The sequence below is a fragment of the Felis catus genome, chromosome C1, assembly GCF_018350175.1.
Source record: "Felis catus isolate Fca126 chromosome C1, F.catus_Fca126_mat1.0, whole genome shotgun sequence".
Classification (NCBI taxonomy): domain Eukaryota; kingdom Metazoa; phylum Chordata; class Mammalia; order Carnivora; family Felidae; genus Felis; species Felis catus.
Window position 1 is genome coordinate 34,792,162 of NC_058375.1, and position 20,608 is coordinate 34,812,769.

The 20,608-nt window shown below is 49.2% G+C and overlaps 1 protein-coding gene across 10 annotated transcripts in view; it reads right to left on the reverse strand.

Moving 5' to 3' along the window:
- The window catches only part of ERI3 (ERI1 exoribonuclease family member 3), a 128,451-nt gene that overhangs the window by 67,096 nt on the left and 40,747 nt on the right, over positions 1-20,608 (reverse strand). For all 10 annotated transcript variants that reach the window (XM_011284664.4, XM_011284666.4, XM_045035704.1 and 7 more), the window contains one exon: positions 16,448-16,539. In XM_011284664.4, the coding sequence (XP_011282966.1) occupies positions 16,448-16,539 (92 nt within the window). The remainder of the gene's footprint in view (positions 1-16,447; positions 16,540-20,608) is intronic.

Below are 20,608 nucleotides of genomic sequence, written 5' to 3' on the forward strand. Positions count from 1 at the left end.
GGTCTCAGCCTGGAAGGTGCACCTAGTCAGAGACTCCACAGCCAGTGTGATGAGTCTGCACCCAGCACCAGCAGACTATCCCAGCCAAGGCAGCACTTGGCTGGGGACACAGCTCTTTGTCTCTCCTGTTTCCGTTCCCCCCACCAGAGGAGATAAACAGACCCTGGGTGATAAACGGCCCGCCTTTCAAGATCACTTTTCCTCAAGTTGAGGAGAGTAGCTAGTGATGGATGGGCTGGAATTTGGTTATCGGGAAGGGCTGTCAGCCAGAGGTGCCTATCTCCTCCCCCACTACGCAGGGCATCATTACACTGTGGCATCGAGGTAAAATATGAGCAAGGGGAGGGAAGGAAGAAAGAAGGGAAGGCTGGGCTTCCACACGGAGCAAATTGAGCTACAATGAGAGCGGGTGTAAGGCTGGGACGTTAGTTATCTGCCGCGACACCTTTATCTCTGCGCAAATTGGTCCTTCCTCCCCCACCACATCCTCTTGTACAAACAGAGGCAGGCACAATGTGTCACCACTGCAATAGCGTGGCAATTTAACCCGAATTAGTGAGGGGGTCAAGCTAGGAAATAGGGGTTTCTCATTTCAACAGGTTCCTTAGTCTCTGCTGTGAACCACCACACTGGGGGGAGGAGGGTGGACAGAAAGCAGACTCATAATTGAATTCACTCACTTGGCCACCGCTGATGTATAAAAAATTAATGCTCAAGCCTCCTACTTATTAAAGCTGGCTAGTTTCTGTCTCACCTGCAAGATGCACCATGGCAGAAGACACGGCCTGGGCCACCCCCGGCAGGCTGAGCCCTCAGTGCTTTCAGGCAATGCAGGGATCAGCAAGGTCAGGAAGGGAGACAAAGGTGCTGCCTGAGACAGCAGCCCCACGCCAGCAACCCCTCCTAGAAGCCTACAGGATAGAGTGTAGGGTGGGGTTAAGGATGGAGGCCAGGGGGAGGGGTTGTAGAAGGTGATCACATTAGAGATGATCCTGGTCAGTTCAAGAATACACTTCAGTCTACAGATAGAAGCAGCATTCTGGCTTTACTCTCTACCCTGAGATGTCCAGGGTTTTTAGAGGGGTGTCCAGTAACCCCTCTCTGCCACCCAGACAGGCAGACAGACACACACACACAGTTGTGCTGAAACTGAGGAAGCCAAAGGCAGCACTGATGACAATGACAAGGCTAAAAAAGCCAGGTGTAGAGGAGTCAGGCCCATTCCCCAATGGCTCCCCCACTGCAGACCCCGGAGCTAGAAGGGCCCTGATGGTGGAGGGGAGAGGGAGAGTACAGTAGAACCCCCATCCAGCACACAGCTCTGCTGCACTAAGAGACAACTTGGTCAAGTGCCCATGTGTCCTTGGGCAAGTTACGTCACCTCTGTGCCCTGCTCTGTGAAGGTTGCAGGAGCCAGCCAAGGGAAACATATTCATACATAAACACTCACAGAAGGGATTCTGGCTAAAAGGAGATCAGCTGTGACCAATGCTGCAACAGCCTTTGGAGAGGCTTCCAGGCCACCTGCCTTGAGAAGACAGTGCCTTAGGCATGAAAAATATACTGGAGAAGCTTTGCTGGGGATGACACAGAAAGGGGAAGTTCCAAAAACACTCATCAACTACAGAAAATGAATTCCAAGAAGCTTTGGGGTAAGAAGAAGAGTTGTGCATGGAAGAGGCACTTGGGATTTATTCTCCAAATTTAAAGCGCACAAATAGGGAGCAAAAGTCAAGGCCCCAGTCTAGACACAAAATGGGAAAACTTTCTACCTCAATTGCCAACACATACTTTGGGTATCACTGAGACTCAGGACCCTCAGGGACAGAGGCCAATCAAACCTGATTCCTAGACTCAGGGAGCTTCCAAGGCCACCCAGAAGATAATCACAGCATGAAACATAATGATCACTCCAGGAGAGAAGACTAAGAAAGGGCCATCCCATTTCTGGTGATGGGAAAGCACTGCTGGGGAGCACTTACGCTCTGCTTCGGTCCCCTCTGCTTGAACGCGCGCGCGCGCGCACACACACACACACACACACACACACACACACACACTCTGTCCCTCCATTCTTCTCTGCCTGCCCACAACCCTGAGAGAGTGCCGACTTCTCAGCCCATTTTGCTCCCACACTTGCCCCCATCCTCTGGGACAGCTGCAGGTTACAATTCCAACCACAGACTTCAGAAAGATGATACACTTGCTGGAGCCTGCAAAGGGTCAGGAGAGAGTACTGTTTGAAATACCAGCGTGACAGCTGGCTCCTTGTCTGTCTCTTCCTCCCCCACTCCCCTCCCCAAACTTGTCATGGTACAAGAAGTCTATAAGCAGCCCATCAGCTTTAAATATCAGTGTGCGTGAAGCAGGAGCACGAGAGCGAGGGAGCGGGAAGCAGACAGCGAGTGCCTCTGTCGCCACTGCCTGTCAGGGAACACTAATGAATTTCACCACCAGCAGCCATGCTTCAGATGGGGTGGGGGGTGGTGGTGGTGGGGGTAGGGAGTTTTCTAGGGAGAACCTTACAGTATTAAAATATCTTTTCCCAAAGCCCTGTTAATAAATGTCATTGCAGAGCTGAGAACTATGGCCCACAGCTAGGACTTCAAGGCAAGGGAGGGGTTGGGACAAGCCCTAAGGTCCTCCCAACAGAAGGAGAGTGCAAGTGTGAGGCTGGAGGGGGCCCCCTCTGAGCCCTGCAATTGGGAGGGTGACCTCTATGACCCATGCTCATCTCATAAAGGCCGTGGGCTGCCTAGTTGAGACGACCAGGACCAGAAGGAAAGGCCTCTGATGAGGGGAGATCACCAGCTGTGCCTTCTGGGCCAGACTTAAGTCCACCCCAGTTCCCATCAACTTCAGCCATCTCACTTCACAGGGAGGCCCACAGGCAAGGGGCTCCAGGCCATCCTTCCAGATCTAGGGTGAGAGCGGTGGTGAGGAAACTCTGACACCAGTCTAAAAGGAAGTACTTCCCCACAGGTGGCAGGAGTCAGAGCTTATCGTAATCTCCGTTGTACAGATGAGAACATGGAGGTAGAGTAGGAATGTGACTTTCCCAAATCCTACAACTAGTAAGTAGTGGAGTCAGGATTGGAACCCAAGTCTCTTAATTCTAAACACCATGCAGCTTCTCTGAGGAAGGGCTGATCACTTCACTGTCTCCTGTGTGTCCTCTACTGTCAGGCCCTGCCCCTCCCCTCCATTCTCTCCCACTGGTACACACACACCTCTGGTCTGGCATAGGCCACAGCTGCCATGTAGCACAGGGCTGGGCTCCAGGCCAGGGTGAACCCAGCCTGGCAGAGAAAGCCCTGGGAATGAGCCAGGCCATCACCTGGGAGTCTCCACAGCTCAGAGGGCATGGTTGCAGGCATAAGCTTTCCCTGGGGTACCCTCTGCACAGCTCTGATCAGCAGTGTCTGATCTGGCAGCGACCTGCTGTGCAGGGGGCAAATGACATTTAATTTCCTCTTGGTTTCCCTATGGTACAGACGAAAGGCCGTCACCTGCGTCTGGGTCTGGCGGCACAGCTGGAAGTGTTCCCAGACATGCTGCTCTGGAGAGTTCCCAAACAGAAACCAGAATACAGGCAGAGCAGAGGGATGCCCCATAGGCCAGGCTGCCAGTCCTCCCTGAGAGAACCAACCTCAAATCCCCATTGCCGAGCAGTTGCTCAAAGCCTCTGAAAGGTACTGATATGTAAACAGCACTTCCCTGCTCCACTGCTTGCTGGCCCACTCGCCAACCATTTGTCCCCCACAGAGCCCACAAAAATGACCACAAGAAGCACACCAGGTGTCCTGATCACCTGGTGCCACAAACACCCTGTGGAACAGTAGAATATGCACTTTTCCAATGCTGCAAATAGTTTAGGAAGTCAAATACCTTCTATCTCCCCAGACCCTCTCCGGTGAAACAATAAGACAAGCATCTCTCCGGAGTCTCCCCAATGACAATTTGTCCAAGGAAAGGGCACAGTGCCCTACCTGTGGTGACTGTGGGAAGTGTCGGAGCTGCCACCAGGACCTGGCTAGAGCTCTCTCCCAGAGGGAATGGCAGAGGCAGCAGCAGGGAGTAGGGTAGGGGGAGAGGGGGAGCTGCTGACAAGTCAGTGTCTCAGCTGATGAGCTATTCTCTGTTTTGGCCAAGGAAATCAAGAACTCCTTAGCAATTTGAGCTGTTTCCAAGATAGCTCACTCATACCCCCAATTATAGTCTCCACCTGGCCTATGGCCATCTTGACCCTTTGCCTGAGCTGCCTTTGTGTGGCCTACGATGCCCTCTGGAGGCTCCACAGAGAGGCATCCTGCAAGCGGTCAGGTTCTGGGATGTAGACTGCTCTCTCCTCCAGTATACTCAAGGACACAACTGTTCCCCTTACCCTGTCTGTGACAGATCTCCTCTGCCCTGATCCCAGCTCCCTTGACTCCTTCAAGACATGTACGCACTTGGCCTACACAAAGTCACCCTTCTGGGTAGGCATTAGAACGGGCTAGTGGTTTTTAAACTGAGCTCAGTGGGGTTCTAGGATTCTAGAAGGGACATCAGGCTACTTTGAGGACTGGGGGAACAGGAGGAAGAATGGCAGGGCCTCACCCCAGCTTCAACCAGAGCAGCTCAACCCTTATATACTTTGTAATATTGGGCTTTCTTTAGTATTTTTTAAAACAAAATTTCCTGCTAAAAAATACTCCCCATTCAGTCTCTCTACTGTGCTCCTCTGGGTTCTCATGGCATTTGTTTTGTATCTTCTCTGTAGCCTTCTCAGACTCCACCTTACTCAGCCTGTAGTTAGTTATGCACATGCTGCTCTTTTTTGTCCTGATCACCTGGTGCTCCTTATAGTCCCGAGCATAGGACTTCCTGGCCCAGAGCAGCTCTCAACAGGGGCTAACTTTAGGCTACTGCTGGAATACCAGCACTTCCAGCATACACAGTGGTCAGCACCTTCGATGGCAGTTTCCATAAGAATCCCCTGGAAGAGAAGAGTTGCAGTGAAGCATAACTGACGTTTACAAGAAGGTCCTAGTGAAGACACGTGGCATATGCCACTCTTAAGTCACCAAATGAGGTACACCTGCTACCATCATCAATCACTTAAATCGACCTCCAAGGGACCAAAGAGACTTTTCCATCTGGCCAATCTCTGGGCAAAATGCAGATATTCCAACAGGAAATATCACTCATTAGAAGTTTCCAAACCCTGCACACGTAAGACCATCCATGGCAACATAAGATGATGCTCATCAGATGAGTACTCAAGGGTCTGTTGCCTTGCAGAAGAGTCACCAGTCCCACAATTCTGCTCAAAGGACTCAAAATGGGTGCAGCTCCTCAGCCCCATAAACCAAGCCCACTGCCTGGCTTCCTTCTCCAGCCAGCTCTGGGGAAGGAGCAAAAGGGAGGCAGGGGTCTGTGCTCCTCCTAGCTAAAGCCACTTGTTAGTAGGCCCCAGATTCCTTTATCCCCAGGGAAAGGAAGGTAGCAATGAGCCCTATCCCTCCCCACCCTCCCCACCCCCAGTATGCCTCCCAACAGGGCCAGGGAAGAGAGCCATTAGTGTGTGCCTCGGCAGACAATGGGGAGGAGAAGTCTCCAGAGCAAAGGACAACTGCAGCAATTAGAATGCAGGGAGGTTCAGAAGCTATTTAACTGGGTGACCCCTGAGGTCGCTGCATCTGACTCCCATCCCTGGATAAATATTGTATGAGAGGGGAGGGGGGAGGGTGAGGGAGCCCTCAGAGTGCTGCTCCTCCTTCCACTCCATTCCCCACCCCACACGGCTGCCTCCAGCCACACACACCAGGAACATTATTTACAGCCCTGACAGTCAGAGCAATCACTCTGCTAACCAAGAGGGAATGGACAAAGTCGACTTACCAAAAATTGACTATGGCAATTGAAGAAGAAACCAGAGCTGTGGGGGAGGGGAGCTGAGCCAACACGGAGATGCAAGGCTTCCCCCACATTCTGGGACTAGCTGAAGCAAATATTTCCCATCACCCCAAAACTACTAGTAGGTGAAACTGGTCCCAACTGGCAGAGTAAATCAGGAATGGTGCATCTCTCCACCTTTGGGGGGCTCCATGATCAAAAAACTCCTGGATCTCATCACTACCCAGGTGTTCCTTAGCAAAGATGGGAGTCCTAGCTACCTGCCCAGAGGAAGTGGGACTAGCCACATGTCACTTATCCAGCTGGTTCCTCAAGCCACAAGCAGGAGAGTCAGCCATAGCAGAAAGGGGTCAGGCTGAGGGAAGAAGAGGAGAGCGTCTGAGTGCAGGCTGCGTCTCGGCCCCCACATGTGCCGCTCCTCCAGTCCTGCTCTAATGCACCCTGACATGCCTCTGAAGACAGAGAGCTGTTTGCAGTCAGCACCGTGATTTGTTAGTAATTATTTCCATGGTGTCACATTGCTGTCACTCTGTTAACAAAGAGACAGGCTGCCTCGGGCTGCCTGCAAGAAAGAATCGCAGAGAAAAAGGCCTGTCAGGCTCCCGGGATTCTCTGGGCTGGCTGGCTTTCTTCCCCAAACCAAAATCCTCGCAGGCTTTGGAAGAAACAGTTTTACAGAACTATCAAGTCTGAGTATGTCACCCTTTAGCCAGGGACACTGAAAATTTATCCCACCCACTCACAGCCATCCTTCCCGAGCTCTACTGAGCTAAGCCCCCAAAGTCCATAGATCATTCAGGCATGGGCCACTATGCCAGCTGCAGCCCTGAGTTCTCCAGCCCTCACCTTCCAAGACCGCTGCTTCCTGACTCCTCTTCCTCACTGGGGTGTTTGCAGCCTCTCATGTGCTCTTAGGAGTCTAACATAGGAAACCTCTTTCAGACCAAACTGAAGCAGCCACCCCGCTGGCACAGATGGTGGTCAAAGAGAATATGATGGCAGGGCATCTTCTCTTCTTGAATCTGCCAACCGCAGTTCAGGGCCAAAGCTGCTCAGGTGTGGATGCCCCTGCAGTCTCTCGATGCCTGTGCACCTGTGAGGAGATCATCACAGACTGCTCCGTCGTTCCCAGTGCCTGGATTGGTACAACATCCACTGTGGTTTGCTTTAGCACAAAGTAATGTCTCCATTACCCTGGCTGGGAGTGAGAGGACAGATTGGCAATGCTGACAAAACAGAGGTCACTCACCTTACAGGCACGGAAAGTTGGAGATTAATTCTCTCCTCTCATGGAGGGAATCAGACTCCTGGATAGTGGAAGGGAAGCACCAATATCGAGACACCCTTTCATTGCCAAGCAGCAGCAGCAGCAGCAGCAGCAAGAGAGGGACACTAAAGCCCATAAGCCTACAGAGGCCTTGTCAATGTGGCAAGGGCCACTGGCACCCAGTTCCTGCAGAATCCCACAGGACAGAGGAGCCTGGACAAAACCAAGATTCTTCTGGCATCAGGGTCCAAGGGCCAGAGGGCAGTGCTGGCTGCATGAACTGGAATGTAAACTCCATGAAGGCAGGAGGTTTTAGAAGTTTTATCTCTTTGTTCACTGCTATGTCCTCAATACCTAGAATAGTGTGAGACACACGGTGGGTATTCAATCAACATCTGCTGAAAATATAATTAAATGGGTCGGTATGGCTCAAAGGCCACTTCCACAGGCCTGGGGCCAGGCTCTCCCTATCACAGGAGTTCAGAGAAAAGGGAAGCCAGTGCAGGTTCCAGAAGAGACAGGTAGACCACATATCCAAAGGACTGGAATTAGGTTTTAAAGGATGAGGGAGATTCTCATATCAGACTGAACATTTACATACTCATTTGACAAACATGTACCGGAGAGGTAAAGAAAAACTGTAGTCCAACAAAAGGAGAAGAGATAAAGCACAGTATGGAAATACAATGGAAAACTATACAGCAATGAAAAGGCCAACTACTAATATACACAACAACCATGGAGGACTCTCTCATATGTCATGTTGAGCAAAGGAAGGCAGACATAAAAGAGTACATTTTGTATGGTTCTACGTATCAAAAGTCCAGAACAGGCAAAGTGAACCAAAAGTAATAGAAGTCAGAACAGTGGTCATCTGGTAGGCAGAGGGCATTACTGACTGAGAAGGGACACAAAGCGTTTTCTAGGATGATGGAAAAGGTTCTTGATCTTGATCTGGGTGGTGGCTGCACACGTGCATGCTTGTATAAAAATATATGAAGCTATACACTTCACATCTGTATACTTTATGTACCCTAACATGCCTACTTCATACCTTGGCTTCTAAAAAAGATAGAAAAAAAAAGTTGGGTCTCAAGAGTCACACAAAGAGGTTTTTTTTAAAAAAAAAAAAACAAAAAAAAACCACAAAACTATCTCACCCAAAGTAAAATATTTTCCAGGAGCAAACTCCTTCTCCTTGGAGTTCAGGGGACAAGCCCTCCAATCTTCAGTCCCTATCTGCCAGAGGACAGAGGAGCCCAAATAAGTGGCCAAGGCCTGGGAAAGTCCAGAAATGTTCAAAACACAAAGGAGTGCAGACTGAGTCCCAGGTCTAGGAAGCAGTGACAGCCTTTATTCTGTACCAGGTGAACTGTGGGGAAGCAGAGATGGAACATATGGTTAGGCCATGCCACCAGCTCGTTCTGAGGCCCTCTGAAGCAGCCTGTCAGATTCTGCCATAGAATCAGACTTCCAGAGACGGTCCTGAAGAGCCATAGGACCAATCTGTCTTCCTGACAAGCTAGACAGACATTGGCTGAGCTACCTCAACTCTGGGCTATGCAAAGGTCTCAGTGCCTACAGCCCCTCCTGCCAGCAAAGAGGAGACAATAAGACCCTCACAGAGGGTCAAGGGGAGTATAAGAGTATAACTCCAGGGGCTACTACTTAGGCAGCAACACTTGCCTCACAATGAAGCAGTAAAGAGACATCCATCTAGTCAGTGGCTCTATAGCAGGCCAAAACATGAGACTCCCACCACTGCCATAAACATCTCAAAGCCTGATCAGTTACTACACAAACGTCTTGATCTTTTATCGGGATTTTAACGAAGCAAAACTTCCATTCCAGGAGTTCCAAAAATCACTAAAGTGCTTTAGACTCTGTTACTTTCCTAGTGGATGAGGAGATGAGGCCAACATTAGAGCCCCCCATTCAGGCTCAAAAGTACCCAGAATGTGGAACACCAGAGGCTCTGCCTGCCAAGGAGGGACTGTACTTACTGATCAGATAACAGAGCTTCTCCCCAGTGCCCCCCAGGTCCAAAGTCCTTCCAGAGCAGACCAACTACCCCAAACCTAGGCTCCAAGGCAAGGACACAAGCTGAGTTGTCTGCTGACCTGCGGCTCCAGGACCACAAGCAGAAGAGAGGAAAAGGGATGCAGGCAGGGACCTAGGAGTCCCCATGGACTCCACAGAAACCTGTTCTTGCTCTAGGGTCTGCCCACAGGAAATGGATTATCCCACCAGGCCCATACTCAGGAGCCCTTTACCACTAGTGCCAGGCCCCAGGACATGTGTCGGAAGGAACTCTCAGGTCTCTGTGAGGAGGCTGGCCCCAGAGACCTGCGAGCTCTGGGGGGAGGCGGGGCACCCCTCGCTCCTCAGAGCCCAAGAACTCTCGGCCCAAGGAGCTGTCAGGCTAACGAGGCTACCCCACCGCCACTCCATCTGAGCGTGGCAGCCTGCACCGCACGACTGGCTTCAGGTGGCTCTTCTTTAATTAATGGCATCCCAGGCTCTGCAGGGAGCTTCACCCTACAATGAATGGCCCTCTCTCATTAGAGGCAGGCCTGCCATGATGTATTCAGGGCGAGGGCCAGGATTCATTTCCCTGTCTGTGGGTTGGGGATGGGAGGGAGGGGAGAGGCAGCAGGGAGAGATTTATATCGAGTGACTTGGATTAGCTGCAGCTGAAACATGACCCCATCAACTCAAGCTGCCTTCTTGGGGCTAACCCGATGCACCTCTGCTGACGAGAGGGCTCTAGGGAAGCTGAAGGGAGGGCAGAAGGTCTGGTTCTTGTTCTCTCTGGGCTTAGGCTACAGCTCAAAGGCCCAGAATTCCTATACAACCTCCAGACTCCCCTCCCCACCTGCCACACACACTCAGTGTGCACTGACAGCCTGGTCTGGACTCTGAGCCAATCTTGCCCACCGAGAGCCTCTTCATGGCCAGGAAGCAGACTCACTGTCCTCCAAGCTATAGGACTGACCATGGCTGGCAGCTGGCTTTCGTCACTACTTTCTTTGGGAAATACCCTCCCTCCCTACCTCAGAGAAGGAGTCCATATCATAGTAATGCCCCCATATCTGCTGTCTGGAGAGGACAGCACCCAAGTACATTCTGCCACAGAGCATCTCAGACCACAGACTACCCGGCGCTAGGGAAAAGGCAGGCATTAGTCTGACATGAAAACACCCTGTCAGCTATCACCTCACTATTCTGAGTCATTAGACTGAACCCCTACCTCTACGGTGGGGAGATTCTGTGTAATACTACTTCTTCCCTCCACCTCCTCTTGAGGCCATCTCATAGGGATTACAAGACTGAACAGGGGAAACTGGGGTCTTTGGGCAAAAAGTTGTCTTAGAAAGAAAGCTGCTCTGGCACGCTGCTAGCCACACAGGTGATTTTAGGCCTGGGGGCTAGGTAGGATCAGGCTGGCAGCAAATAGCACACAGCCCTACAAACTCCCTCTGTAGACCCCAGTGAATTAGACATTCAGTTTTGCTTGTGCTTGGGATAAGAATCATACATCAGAGTCTATCTTCTATCCATCCTCAACCCTCTTAGAATGCCCAATTCACTAAGAGAGCTGGAGAGCCGGCCTTCACCTACCCCTGCCAGCCAATCAGAAGGCTGCTCTGCAGGCTTCCTGTGTCCCTATGAGGGCCAGGGCAGAATGCCTATCATATGTACACACACCCACTCCATGTCATCCACGCTTCTCCCTGGCCCTTGTGGAAGAGCATTCATTTACCCTTCCTTCCCTACTCAGAAAGAGATGTAGCTCAGTTCCGCTTTGCTAAGCCCTATTTGGCAATGTGTCTAAACACATGCAAACTTAATTAGTTCAGGAGGGGAGCCCAAGCACTTGCAGTGACAGATAAAAGTATCGGGAAATGAGACAAGTCAGGACTGCCAGGGAGTTCTTAGTCAAGCCCCTTCCCCCAGCAGGCTGCTAATCAAAGGTGATGCAGCTCAGAGCTGGGACCAAGTGGCACACCCATGGGCAAGGGCAAGGCTTTCATAAGCTTAGTAACATGATGAGATTCCCCCACATGCTTCCAAACATACTATAGGATAGAGTATCCAAAATGATACTGGCAGTGGTTTCCTTAAAACAGATCTGAGGACTTATTCATTTGTAGCTCATCAAGGAGGCTCTCAGCCCCAAATCATCCTTCACCACACCTCCTGGCCAACTACACCCGCATAGCAAAACATACATAACAGTGCAGACCTCCACCAACACCAGATCAGGTACCAGCAGCCTAGGGTGTCAGAGAACATCTGCCACTCAGTGCAAACAAAGGAAAGAAAGGCATTCCCACCATATCACAAAGCCATGGGCCATGAAAGACAAAAGCAGATGGTCAGATGGCATAGTGGTTAAACACATGGTTTCTAGAGTCAGAATGCCTAGGTTCAAATCCCTGCCACAAACTTGTATGAGGCCTTGACAAATAACTTACCTCTCTGGGCTGCAGTTTCCTCATCATTTATTTAAGGAAAAAAAAAAGGGGTTATAAAAAGAATTTATTCCTTAAGATTGTGGTAGAATTAAATGAGATTGTGTAAATAGCAGAGCAGAACTCCTGGTATATAATAAGTGCTCAATAAATGCTGACTATCTTTATTATCTAATATAAAACTTCCAGAGCAATCCCAGCCCTCAGTCTTGGAAGGCACAAATCTCTCAGAGAAAGCCCTTCACCCTGCTCCTAAGACCGAACTCCTCCATGGCCCAGGCCTATGGGCCATCTTACCCAGTACCCACCATGGAGGGAGGACCCAACACCCACTACTGGCAGTGAGAAAATCCAGGAACAACTTGCATTAACAACACAGTTCAACCCTTCACACTGCAGGAAGGCCCAAGATTTCTTCTTCTGTTCCATTCTCCCTGAATCTACCTTCCATTGATCCTCTGTCATTCTTCCTAAGTATGGATTCCATAGGCCCACTCCATTACTTAGCTGTCATTTATTCAACAAATATTTATTGAAATACTACATGTCAAACATTGTCCAAAGTTATAATGGTGCCCACAATCTAGTGAAAGATACAGGTAAGTAGAATTTATACAATTCCATGTATAAGTAAATACATTCCAGAAACACACAGGAAAGCACCTAGAAAATGTCGTTAAGATGGATCCTAAGGGGGATGCCTGGTGGCTCAGTCGGTTAAGCGTCCAACTTCGGCTCAGGTCATGATCTTACAGTTCGTGGGTTTGAGCCCCGTGTTGGGCTCTGTGCTGACAGTTCAGAGCCTGGAGCCTGCTTTTGATTCTGTGTCTCCCTTTCTCTCTGTCCCTCCCCTGCTCACGCTCTCTCTCTCTCTCTCTTAAAAATAAATAAACATTAAAAAAATTTTTTTAAAGATGGATCCTAAGGAACTGGCTAGCTACAGCATCTGACTGGGGTCAGGGAGATGAGGTTAGAGAAGTAAGCAAGAGCCTTGAGGCCTCAATAAACTGTGTGACTTTGCCGTAAGGGCAAGAGGAAGCCTTGAAGGTATTGTGCGGAGGTGTGACATAATTTGCTGCAATTAGGAGAATGGCACAAAAGAAGTAAAACTGGGGTCAGAAAGACTAGAGCACTTTTGTATTCCAAAAAGAATATGGTGACCTGAACTAGGGCAGTGGTAGCAGGGATGGAAAGAAGGCAATGACTTTGAGAAACCTCTGGCAAGAAGAATCAACAAGAGTTGACAATTAATTGGTTGTGACTAGAGAAAAGGAATCAAGGATGAGTCTCGGGTTTCTGACAGAAATACCAGGTAGAGGTTCCAGTCACAACTTGAGAGCAAGTTGGAGGACTAGGTGTTGGGAGAAAGATGACACCTGAGCTTTAAGGGGACTGTGGGCACCTAGGTGGAGAAACAGAATCACTAGCTGGATGTGAAAGCTTGGAGTTCAGATGGCAGATAAAGCAGATTGCTTTTCTCCAGCAGGATCTCTGCTGCCATGTCAAAGCTGGAACCTACAGAGGCATTCCCTGCCTGGGTAGGCAGAGAAGACAGAAAATTGGTGAAAGAACACTAAACCCCATGAGGAGCTTCAAGAACCATGAGGTAAGGCAAAGGAAAGGTAGGTCAGGTAGGGGAGGCAAGCTGACCAAGGGTCGAAGCCATAACAAGTGTCATTTCTTAAACAAGTTGAGAAGGAAAATTAAATCCATGCCCACTAAATTAAAACCCACCTCAGCAGGATCTGTGACTACAGCCTCAAAGCCCACAGAGTATCAACTCATCTGGCTTTGACAAAAGATGGACACAAAATGATTCTGTCGGGACGGAAGCAGATTTCTTTTCTCCAGTGGGATTTCCGCTGCCACTTCAGTTCCCATTTCTCAGTGCCTCACTAATCAGGCCCTTTCCAACAAAAGTGATGTGAAGCTGGTTGGGGGTGGGTGTTGGGAGAGAGGGGAAGGGCAGCAATGAGAAGGAGCCATGGCTCCAGAAAACTAGAGTGGGAAATGAAAATATTTTCTGAATTCCTTAGACTCAGTTAAGTCTGAAAATGGATGTCAAAATAAGAAGTAAGCCACATACTAACAAGTTGCGGGTGTCAATTTAACACCACCCTTGTCAGGCTCATCAGCAGCCTTTACCAGGCGCATAAAAAGGTGATGGCTCTGACGAGAGCCATCTGACGAGAGGTTCCAGGAACACCGATAAGCTGTGCACTGTCACGCAGCACTACTTAGGTTTCCTCTCTGGCTGTTTTTATTTTGTTACACATTTAATTAAGAGCCTTCCCAGCAGTTATGCGGAGTCCTGCTTCTAAAAGGCAGCCACAAAGCTCTCCTCCCCCCAACTCCTGCCACCTGACATCTGCTTCCCTCTTGCATATTCTTTTTCAGAGCTTCACTGGCCTTTTCAATACAAACCCAAACCAGCTACCAAAGTCTCCGCAACCCATCTCTTTTAGAAGCAACATGGCCTTAGAGTTCAATTCTGTGTAGCTATGAATCTCTACCATTTTGGGCCTCAGTTGTAAATACTATTTTGTGTTTTGCCTCTATAAAAGGGAGATACCACCTTCCACCAGGGAAGATAGTTAGAAGGACTGAATGAGATATGGTACATGCTCATTAAAATTTGGTTTGTTTTCCTGTATGTTTGGATTCAATGACCCAATCCCTCTTCTTGATTACATCATTTTTTGTGAAGATTCAAAGCAGCCTCCTGAGACACCAAAATCTGTTCTGGGCCCACTGGGCTAAACTGGTGCTGCAGGCCAGAATGGGCCAAAGAAGACAACATCCTCTGAAATTCCCTCTTCTTCTTATGGAGAAACCAACTCCAAGCTTAGGAGGCCCGGCCAGATAGTCCCTGCATGCATGCACAGGGAAGTTTTCATATACACATGTATGCACGTGCCATTCACAGTTAATGCAGAACATTCTGAAATGAAATGTGGGTGCCTGGGATATGAACACACCAAAGAGTGAAAACCACTGGAAGAGTGGGAGTCCTGGGAGGTTATCTGGAGAAACTAGGCCTCTGGACTAGGCTACTGAGCCCCAGATGCTAGGTATCAGCCTGAACCTTGCCACCCCAAATAGCTGCTTCTCTTGTGCTGCTGAAATCCACCTAAATCCCTCTCTGCTTCAAGTGCTCAGAGCTTTCCAAGATGCCATAAATAAGAACAACAGCCTTCCTCCTCCTCGCCTTCTCCATGGAACCCTCCCCTGATTCATATCTGCTTCCAGATCCAGCCTCCATAATTTCCCTGACACACGAGTGTCATCTGGGAGCACAAAGATCCTCTGGAGCTCTGGGAGTCATGTGCACACACCTAGACGTATGCGGTCAATGTGCGTACATGACCTAAAGGATATGGAGATGAGGTGTGTGGGTGTATATGTGATCTGGGCTTGTTCCTCTTCCTGTCTCACTTAGGGAGTTGGTGTCCTGTAGCAGTCTTGACATCCACCTGAATGTATAACTTCACCTCAATACCTAGCATCCAAAAGGCATAAAGGAGCTTGGTAAGAGGATAATACCTAATTTGGTAGGAAATGTTACTCCAGAGCCACTATTCCCCACCCCCCACCAATACCCCACCCTATGCACGAAGCTTGTGTGCACACGCGTACACACACATGCGTGCGCACGCGCACACACACACACACACACACACACACACAGAATGCTTGCTATTGCCTTCGGTCACAAAGAACACAGAGGTATCGATTCTATCAATCCTCAGCAAACAGTGCCCCCACCACCTCCACCCTGCTTTAGCTCCCTGGGGGCTGTCTGAAGCCAGGTATCCATAAGGATAGACAAGAGGCAAAAGTGTCAACCCGGCAAAGGAACCAGTTCTGTCTTCTATAACCAGGGCAGGACCGAGAGACAAAGGAGAAAAAGCAGTGGGGACAAAGGAGGGACAAGGAGGCTGGGGACTTGGGGAGCTCCCTATAAGCAGCCCTCTCTCATTCTACCACTGGACCCTCAGCTGAATCATCAGGGCTTTGTATTTCAGATAAAAGGGTAGGATGGCATAATGGCTAAGAGAAAGGACCCTGGAGTCAGGTTGCCTGGGTTTGAATCCTGGCTCTGTGTGTTCTTGGGTAAGTTACTTAACCACTCTGTGCCTTAATTTTCTTATCCATAAAACAGGAATAAAAGTACCAGCGTTTATTAATGAGTTACTATTTCTAAAGCACTAAGAGTAGTAAATGCTATATATTTGGTTTTAAAAAAAAAAGGATCTGGGGCACCTTGATGGCTCAGTCAGTTAAGCACCTAATTCCTGATTTCAGCTCAGGTCATGATCTCATGGTTGTGAGATTGAGCTCCACATTGGGCTCCATGCTGGGCCTAAGGCCTGCTTAAGATTCATATTCTCTCTCTCTCTCTCTCTCAAAAAAAAAAAAAAAAAGAAAAGAAAAAGAATCTTCTTTTAACCCCTTCCTCTCCTCTCCTTCCTTCCTTCCTTCCTTCCTTCGTTCCTTCCTTCCTTCCTTCCTTCCAGGACAATAAGTAACCCCACAACTGGAAGGGCTGTCCTGAGCAGTGGGACCTGGCAAAGGCCAGAAGGCCCCGACAACAGCAATCCCAGTAGGGTCCTTGACTTGTCTACTATTCCTTGTTCCAGAGGCAGAAGGCAGGGCTCCCAGCCCTCTTCCCACCTTGGCAGCCCCCAAGATCCAGACACTCCCTAACTCAGCTGCCCTGTAGGCTTGGATGTGTAAGCCTGTGAAAGGAAGACCTGGCCCCACAGATTCCAAGCCCTGACAGCAAAGTAGTCCTTCTTGTACTCACATGACTTTCAAGTCCCAGTCTCCACAGGTGACAAAAATTGACTTGACGTTTGGATCTAAGAGGCCTTCCTTCGCCATCCACTCATCGACCCTCTGAAAAGTACACAACAAGAACAGATGAGATTTCCCTCTTTTTTTTCTTCCTGAGTCTGTGAAGAGCCACAACAGTGAAACGCAGATAAGCTGCTTGTAATCAGAGCAGGAAAAATCTGTAATCTTATCCAGCCATGGCTCTGCTCTCAGCCTTGGCTCAGGGCTGTGGGGGCACAGGGAGGACAATCCCTGCAGGAAGATCCACAAGCCCGAGTCAGGGGAGGAGGGAGTCTCTCCACTGTCCCACTGCCTGCCCCAGACAGGATAAGGACATATCCCAGTAGGCTGGTCCTCAAAAGCAGAGCCTAGCACAGACACAGGTTGCCCTGGGCCATGAGAACAGGCTGGAAGGAGGCCTCAAGGAGGGACTCCAATCCACAGGTTTCTTCATTCACTCACTCATTTCATCCTCCTACGAAACGTTTATTAACCACATTTATGAATTTGGTGATTCCCCCCAATGAAAGTAAAGTTAATCTTCACCGTGAGTCTAGCAAAAAAAGCTCCCTTGCTGGGCTGGAACCCCTTCTTGATCTCTGGGATTGCACTGCCTGCTTTAGTTACTAAAAGCTCAAAAACTGGCCCCAGACTTCATGTTTCTCCTCTCCTGGTTGAGGATTCAAATTCAAATTCGGTGGACTCTATTGAAGGCTGAGCTCAATTCCTAGACAGAGATAAAAACTGTTCCTAAACATGCTATAAGTATTTCTTTCCCTTCATCCCTTTGATCAGTTTTATTATTTGCACTCACATTGCAAGTACAAACATTAAAATCAGTATATAATGAGAGAATTATCATAAAGAATTCATGAAATATTGCCTATTTTTCAGAAGATCCCAAGCATGGGGTGAGAGTATAGCAGATCACCATTGCTCCACTCATGCAGAAGGATTAGTTTTTAAAGGCAAAGAAGCTAGAAACATAGGATTGAAAGTCAGACACATCTGGGTTCTAACCCTGACTCTTCCATATCCTGGCTGTGTCACTGATGGGAAGTCATTTAAAAGTCATTTAATCTCTCTGAACTTCAGTTTCCTTCATCTATAAAACGACTAACCTTACAGGGTTGTTTTGAGAATTAAATGTAATAAGGTATTAAGTGCCTACCACAAAATAGACAGTAGGCTGAGAAGGCAAGAAAGGCAGATCATCATAATACAATATAATAGATGCAACCATGGAGAAGTGAACAGAATGCTATAGGACCAAGAGGACGAAGTGGCTAGCTCTATCTTTTACAGGGTAAAGAGTCAGAAAGGAAGGCATCACAAAGAAGACAACGGAACTTGGGATTCTGTGGTTGGGTTTGTTTGACAGGATGGAACACAGGAAAAGATGCTACAGGCAGAGGCAAAGGCACACGCACAATCATTTTGTATTTGAGAAGCAATTATGTGCTTAATGTCTGCCCTCCCCACCAGACTATAAGCACCATGAAGGCAGGGACTCTTATTTGTCTTATTCACAGTCTTAATCCCTAATCTACTGCAGAACCTTCTCACAAGATACCTACTGATTTACTGAAATATGAGTAGGGAATAGTGTGACCAATGTCTACAGTGTGTAGAAAGAAGGGACAGGAAATGAGGCTGGGGGCCAGGTTAAACCAGACTGTGAAGACTCCAGCAAGTAATGGAGAGTCCATGGAAATCTTGAAGTAAGATGACTTCTAGCAGGTATAGGCTGGCTCCCCAGACATCTCAGAGATCCTGGAGGCCTGGTCCACACTGACACAGTCTTTGAGTAGGGCCAAGGATCCTATGTGGTTCCACGGCTAGAGCAGTCCCACTCCCAGGAGGTCAGAGCTGCTCCCTGAGCCAGACTGTGCTGACCCTCTTCACAGTCTGGACACCAGAGAATCCCTCTCGGGCCAAGAGTCTCTGCAGCAAGCTACATTCTGGACCTTCCACTGCTGAATGGCTTGTCTCTCCAGCCACTATGGCCCACTTGCACAGATGAACATGCACACTTGTATACCCTTTCCCAAGACTTTACAGAAGAGGTAAGGCAAACCTGGAGCTCCCTATGTCAGCTAACCTTGCTCCAGCTCACTGGCCTTAAATCCCCAAGGGAAGTGCCCCATCTTCCAGGGGGGCTCTCCAATGCCCCAACTCCTGCACAGTGCTCTTAGATAAGAGCAAGACAGGACTGTCAGGAGCCAATGCTCAGCAAGACCAAGCCTTCCCCATGAGAAGCACTTAATACTCACAGGGGGTCCTTCAGAAGCTTAGGACGTAGGCCATTCACTCATGTGATAGATATTTAGTAAAAACATTCCACTGTGAGCCTGTCCAGGGAAGAGATACTACATTTGGAATAAAGTCTGCCCTCTTCCTTCCCCCTATGCTTGAATGGATAAAGAGCTAGAGGAACCACTGAGAAAACCCCCAATCAGCTGGGCTAGCCCTCCCAGCTACAGAAGGTTTAGCTTGAGTCCTACTTGGACCAAATTAGTTAGGCAAACATCTAGCTGGCCACCTGCTCAGGGACTTGGTTAGGACAAGAAGTTAGCTTTTTTTTTTTTTTTTTTCAACGTTTATTTATTTTTGGGACAGAGAGAGAGACAGAGCATGAACGGGGGAGGGGCAAGAAGTTAGCTTTTTAGCTGTATGACCAACTCAGGGCTAATGGGACAAAGCAGAGCCTATTCTAGTCTCCTTACCAGAGACTCCCTATTCAGGCTGATGCCCGGAATCTTCCCTCTTTACCCACACAGTGTGCTGAAGTAGCTTCCTGGGTGAGACTCAGAATCCTCTGAGCATCCTGCTCCAGGCTGGCCTGGGGTTAGCAGGAGGAAGCCTCCTGAAGACCACAGGTCCCTGGCAACCAGCACCACTGAAGAAAAAAAATCCCGTAATTTCAACAGCCCTAGTTTGGTGCTGGCCTACAGCAGGCATCTTTCTTTTAGGATCCTGGCCAGAGACATTCCAAGAAAAAAAGCTGCCTGCTCTCTGGCCTCCGTCACATGCTAGGCCCTGGCTGGGACATAGGAAAGGATGGGTCCCCTTTTTCTCCTTGAATCCGGTCTTACAGGGTGCAATCCATGCTAAGGGACCCCCTCAATCATAGGAGTTAATCTCTCCTGAAAAAAAGAGGGTCAGTGGGGCTGGGGGACACCTCAGAGCTCATCTTATCTTCTCCCAGTGTATTGCAGGTACCCTAATGCTGACCCTACCCAGAGCTTGACCAGTCACAGAGCCTAGGCTTATACACTCCCAGGAACAGAGAGCACACCTGCCACTAGGTGAGCCTAAATCTGACTCCATCCTGAGGAGCCCCAGGAAATTCAGTCTGCATTTCTCTTTCCCATGGGGCAGAATCTCTTGGCTAAATAAAGAGATCTTCTTCCCTCTCCCTGCCACCATCCAACTTCCTCTAGGCTGCCTACCTCCAATGCAGATGTGCCCTGCTATCCCCCCAACACTCTGCTTTCTCTTGTGCTTTGATAGGGGCTAAGCTTTGGGTTTATTGGTCTTAAAGATAAATAAAGCACCAAATGAGATCCACAGGCTTTTTCTCTTCTCCCCTCCCTCTAGAGAGGAGGGAGCGGGAGGGGGACCTTCTCCCTTGGTGAAAACCCCCAGGCCAGAAGGGGTGGGAGACTAGCTGAGGCCAAGCATAGCCCTTCTTTATTCCCTCAGGCTGGAGCACAAGAAGCAGCATCTTAACCTTTTCCAGCTCCCCGAGGAGAACATCCTAGAAGTGTGGTCTCTGCCAAGGGTTCTAAAGCCTTTAATTTGATTTCCCTCACATAGGCAATTGTTGTAATTATTCTGATTAGGAATCATTACCCAGTGCAGCCTCTGCACCCCTGACAGGCACAACGCATCCAGCGGCAAGCTGCAGTGGGGCAGGCGGGCCCAGCCGCACCTCCTGGAGGAGCTGACAGCAAACAAAAGCCATCGATGGGGAGTTCTGGGTGAGTTAATGAAGTGCTCACATGCCACAGGAAGCCCACACTAAAGCTAAACAAAAACACCTCCAGTCCCCAGGGCTAGTCCTGCAGTGCCACAGCTCAGCCCCCCCCTACTCCCTGACCGGCCCAGCACAGGCTGCCAATGCCGCCCA